We start from the raw sequence: 5542 nt of genomic DNA on the forward strand, positions 1-5542 counted from the left end.
AGGGATGTATGAAATGCAAACCTAGATCCCTCCATGATCTTTGATAAGAATGCATGATATGAGATGATGGCGATGAATATGCATGCATTGTGTTTATTCAACTAAGCATTATCATGTTTTTAGGATGTCCCTAAGATGATGCATGATATTGCTTGGTTTGGTTAAATAACCCTTTTTTCTTTTTCTTGGGTATTTTGTTTTTGTATTTTTTGGGTGAAAAGGGAAACTACCTATATGAATGTGATGAAGGTAGATATTAACACCATGTAACGGAAGATTCTTATTCCCATTTATTCTTCTTTAAAAAGGAATGTTGTATGTTTAAAGAATGCAATGTATGCTCAAACAATGTCACATAAACAATGCACACACAATTCACTCATCCTCGAACAGTCACGATCGAATCACGAGGTAGGGGTATCCTGCAGAAAAGTGCATATTCAAGGAGGTTCTAACTGTTCTCACTGGTCTGAGGCCCCCAAGGTGCCCCCATTATAGGGACCCAATTCCTCTCGTCGTAAGTCGATGGAAAGTTCCAACGCACTGTCGGACTTGAGTTCATGGTTATCACCTTGAGTGATGTTTTCCGACAACGGTCTACGGGCACCTATAGACCCATTCGACAACCGGCCGTACTAACATCCACTCCCTATGGCTTTTCACTCATGCCCCCGGGTATAGAGGAAACTGTTGTGTGCAAAGGTTTGTGTGCAGTTTATATTTCAAACAATTGCGGAAATTTAAACATACAACAGTTATTAAAGCCAAATAGATAAAACATGTTATCATACAAGTAAGGGGTAATGAAGTAATTTTAAACTATTATTTTTAGAAACAATCCATCACTAAATGGGACTGACTCTCAAGGCTTCCCCAGTGAAGTCGCCATCTGTCGCCACCCGCCGAAACGGACCTTGGCATTCGCGACGATGGTCGGACTCTTTTTAAAGGTTTGAAAAGTGATGGATTGCTAGAACGACTTATTCTCAAACTGAGACCTTGTCGAGCTAACAATTTTATTAAATGATTCACCAATCCATGTTAATCCCAAGCGGGACCCTCCATGGATTAGTGGTTTTCGCAAAAGGTAGGGTTCTTGGAGTCGCCACCAATGTTTTACTCAAAACATTGGAAAAAGATATAAGGCAATTGATTTCATAAATCAACTTTGGCCATTACAACCAGAGTCGGGTAAGGGAGTCGGTTACGTGCGGGGAAGGTGTTAGCACCCCACAACGCCCCTTTCGGGTTCCCTATGACGGATTATTTATTAAATAATAGCGTAAAATTACTAAATTACCCCTATTTATTATAAGCGATTATATTAAATATCTACATGATGACGAATTTAAATATGCAACAATCAGAAAGCGGTAAAAGAAGGGATTTTTAGAGAAGAAACCTCTTGAAGCGTGCTTTTTATATATCAATGAAGTTTAGGAGGCTTTTTGGCGCTCCCTCCCTCTACAAGCTCGCTCGCTCCTTCCTAAAAAATAATTTTTACTATGAAAATCCAAAAGATTTCCCTTCGACTAAGTTCGAGACTCAAGCAAATGGCTCGTGACTCAAGAACTTCGTCGGATTGACTCTCAGAGCGATTTCTAGGGCAGAACACTGCTCAAAAACCCCAGAATACTCAAGGAGAGAGTCAAAACTGTGTGGAAAAGTGTGGAATGACGTCCAAATGACGTCCTATATATAGGAGTGAGGCGCAGTACGGCCTCTGACATCAATACGGCCCGTACTGAAGTTTTGAACTACAGTACGGCCGTATTGAATTCAGTACGGCCGTACTGAAGTTAAAAAACTTCAGTACGGCCGTATTGGTCTCAGTACGGCCGTACTGAAGTTCAAAAACTTCAGTATGGCCGTATTGGCTTCAGTACGGCCGTATTGTAGTTCAAATTGTTCAGTACGGCCGTACTAAACTTCTAGGAGGCCGTATTGAGCTTCAATCCTTCCACAGCCTTATTTTAAGCTACTCTAAGACTTCTAAACCTACGAATAATCATCCTAGGGTCTTCCAGGGTCTTCCAGGAGTCCTTCCGGCTGACTTTCCTTTGGTCTTCGAGAGTCTTCGAGTCTTATTTCCGACCCGGACAATTTTAGGGGTCTACAGCTGTCATGAACAGTGGCTTGTTCTGCTGTAGGAGTAAAGTATATAGGCTGGTTATGAAAAGAAGTCTTGGCTATAGGGTGACTAGTGGACAAAGAAATTTCATTATCTTTATTTTGAGTTTTTCGAATGAAGGGAAAATGGTTTTCATAAAATAACACATTCCTGCTAACATCAATGGAGTTATTTTTCAGATTGTATAATAGGGAACCTTTTGTGTGATCTTTGAGACCAATGAATACACATGGGTCAGCTCGGGCATCTAACTTTTTACTGTTGGCAGATAAATTATTTTCAAAACAAAGACAACCGAAAACTTTGAATGAAGAAATATCACAATCTTTATTATATAACTTTGTGTAAGGTGATATTTCATGCAAAATGGGAGTAGGAATGCAATTTATAAGTGTGACTGCATGTTGAATGGCAAAACACCAAAATGAAGGTGGTAACCCACTATGAAACAATAGAGCACGAGTAACGTTCAGAATATGTTGATGTTTTCTCTCCACAATCTCGTTTTGCCTGGAGTGTCAACACAGCAAGTTTGGTGAATAATTCCTTTCTCTTGAAAGGAATTATTCATCAAAAATTCGGCACCATTATCACTTCGTATAATTTTAACCTTAGTATCAAATTGCCTTTCAACATGAGCAATGAAATTGATTATGTTTTTCCTTGTTTCAACTTTACTACTCATTAGATTAACCCAGGTATATCGTGTAAAATCATCCACGATGGTCAGAAAGAAACGATGTCCGAACATGGAAGTCACAGAACAGGGTCCCCATATATCAATATGAATCAATTCAAAAGCCTTTGATGTTTTAGAAATGCTTAAGGGAAAAGTGAGACTTTTCTGTTTTGAAAAATGACAACTACTGCATGTAAATTCTTTATTGAAAGTGATGAAAGGATATTGTTTTATCATGGACTCAAGTCGTTTACATGAAGGATTTCCTAAACGAAAATTCCATAGATCTATAGGTATAATGCTAAAATCAGGATGAGTAACAGCAGAACAGGAAGGTGGATTGGTGACAGGTTTGGCATTCAAAATATATAATCCATTGCTCATCTCAACTATACCAATCTTCTTCAATGTGTTCAAGTCCTGTATAAAGCAAGAATTAGGGAGAAAAGTTAATTTGCAGTGAAGAGACGAAACTAATTTGGAAATGGAGATTAAGGTGAAGGTAAAATTTGGTATGTACAAAACATTAGATAAAACAAATTGATCACTGAATTTAATTACACCCGAATGTGTGGCATAAACATGGTCACCATTTGGAAGTTTAACAACAATGGGTTTAATGAGAGAATATGTGAATAAATGGGAAAGAGAAGAGGATATATGATCTGTAGCACCTGAGTCTAATACCCAAAATGCCTTTGTGTGATGAGTGTTGATGTTAAGTAGAACGAGATTACCATTGGAAGGTTGAACGGATGTGGACATAGAGGAGCTTATTTGATTGATTTGTGGTGAACTCGAGCCACCAAATTGAGACTGTTGCATTAAGGCTATCAGGGAATGATATTGCTGGGCTGTGAGACGAAACTCTTGTTCCTCACCTTTCTGAGTCTGATCAGAGTCTTTCTTTCCTTCTTCAGTCAATGTGCTATTTACATTGGGGTGTCCATTCTTGGCTTGCGTTTTAACACCAGGTGGAAAACCATGTTTTCTGTAGCATGAATCAATAGTATGACCACTCCTTCCACTGTGAGAGCAAGTTTTGTTTCCTTTGCCATAGTTGGATTTATTTCCCTTGGATTCAGGGAAACCGTGCTTCTTAAAACATGAACTCTCATTGTGTCCAACCTTTCCACAGAAAGTGCATGTAGGTCTACCTTCAATAAAGATGTTTCCAGCAAAATTCCTTCCCTGCAATTGTCGTTCCTGTTGAACCACATAAGAGAAAATTTTAGTGATTTGAGGAAGTGGATCCATGAGAAGAATGTGAGATTGAACGTTGCTATATTGATCATTTAGGCCATAGAGGAATTGCATAGCCTGATCTTCTATCCTCCGTTGAGTGATACTAGGAACCACGTCACAGCAACATTTAGTTGGGCATTTGCAAACCAACTCAGGTCTGTAATTTTCCAATTCGTCCCAGAATATGCGAAGCTTAGTGAAATACTCAGTTACAGAGAGGTCTCCTTGCTTGATGGAAGAAGCTTCGTGTTGTAGTTATGAAACTCGAAGGAGGTCGCCTTGCGCATATCGTGACTTCAAGTCGCGCCAAATGTCTTCTGCCTTGTTCATCCATACGATGCTTTGTCTTATTGGGAGAGAAACAGAGTTTACAATCCATGAAGCTACCATGTTATTGCATCGCTTCCATGCACCATGAAACCTATCATCAAGAGGTGGTTCTGAAGCACTTCCATCTATGAATTCTAATTTGTTTTTGGCACTGAGTGTTGTTTCCATGGACTTGCTCCATGTATGATAATTATTGAGCTCGAGGAGAGGTGATACGAGAGGTGAAGCGGGATTTTCACTGGGATGTAAATAAAGATAGCTATGAACATTAGCTAGAGAGTCCGCTCCTTCACTGAAGATTGAAGAAGAAGCCATGAAGAAAAAGGAACGAAGAAACAGAGTATGAGCAGCGCAACATAGCTCTTCAATGGAAGAGCTCTGATACCATCATAAACTTCAGCAAAGATAAAATATCAAGAAGCAAGAAGGAAACAATCCCATGTTGATTCTTATTCATGAAAAAGGAGCCAAATATATACAGGCAGCAGGAATAAGAAAAAGAAAGGGAGGTTACAGAGAGAGAAAAACTATACAATCAAAAGATGAGGTGGCAGAGCAAAATAACAGAAAAGATTCTAACTAAATAACACGTGCTACATGGCTGCCAGCAATCCATTATTCCAGAACTTTTACCCATTATCATCATTTGTCTCTATCTTCTCTAGCCTATTTGAATTGTAACAATGTTGCAGCCAGAGACCGGAATCAAATGGTCTAGACTAGATTAATCAGATAATGAATTTACCATCAAAGATTGATATCACATTGCAAAGAAAAATCAAAGAGCTGATATAACAATATATAGGCCAGATTATTATGCTGAAAGAGAAATAATAACACATTCTAAAAACAAATTGCAATTCCCTCTTAAAAGCATCAGTCACATTTCGTGTTCTCAACTTGACATTGTTAGCAGAGCCAAATAATTGTTGTTTTTCTAAATTCGTAGGAGAATAAAGCAATTATGCGGAAAATATACACAAGTGGTGTAAAACAGCAGAACCCAATACCCATGTAAAGGATTCGGTATCGAGGGACAAATACAACATCCAGAAGTTTTTGAATTTCATGAAATATTGATATATGAATTAATTAGAAAAAAATTCAAGTTCCACGTCAATTAAAAATAAAATAATTAAATAATATATAAGTAAAAA

General features: G+C 38.3%; 1 protein-coding gene across 1 annotated transcript; it reads right to left on the bottom strand.

The window, feature by feature from the left end:
* Positions 1-764: 764 nt before the first annotated feature.
* LOC109791320 (uncharacterized) lies at positions 765-5087 on the bottom strand. Its single transcript, XM_083071178.1, has 2 exons — positions 3548-5087; positions 765-3230 (listed from the first exon to the last, which is right to left on the bottom strand). Exons 1-2 carry the CDS (start codon positions 4125-4127, stop codon positions 3196-3198), a joined length of 615 nt encoding a protein of 204 aa, XP_082927304.1. The 5' UTR covers positions 4128-5087; the 3' UTR covers positions 765-3195.
* Between the last annotated feature and the right edge of the window lie 455 nt (positions 5088-5542).

This window comes from Cajanus cajan, chromosome 3 (assembly GCF_000230855.2).
Source record: "Cajanus cajan strain Asha chromosome 3, NIPB_CcT2T_4, whole genome shotgun sequence".
In the NCBI taxonomy this organism is placed as follows: Eukaryota; Viridiplantae; Streptophyta; class Magnoliopsida; order Fabales; family Fabaceae; genus Cajanus; species Cajanus cajan.

Excerpts from the sequence above, each read along its gene's own strand:
- LOC109791320 (XM_083071178.1), bottom strand. The coding sequence starts at position 4,127 with ATGCAATTCCTCTATGGCCTAAATGATCAATATAGCAACGTTCAATCT. Across the intron at positions 3,231-3,547 it reads ATCCGTTCAACCTTCCAATG|GACTTGAACACATTGAAGAA; the intron begins GTAATCTCGTTC and ends TGCTTTATACAG.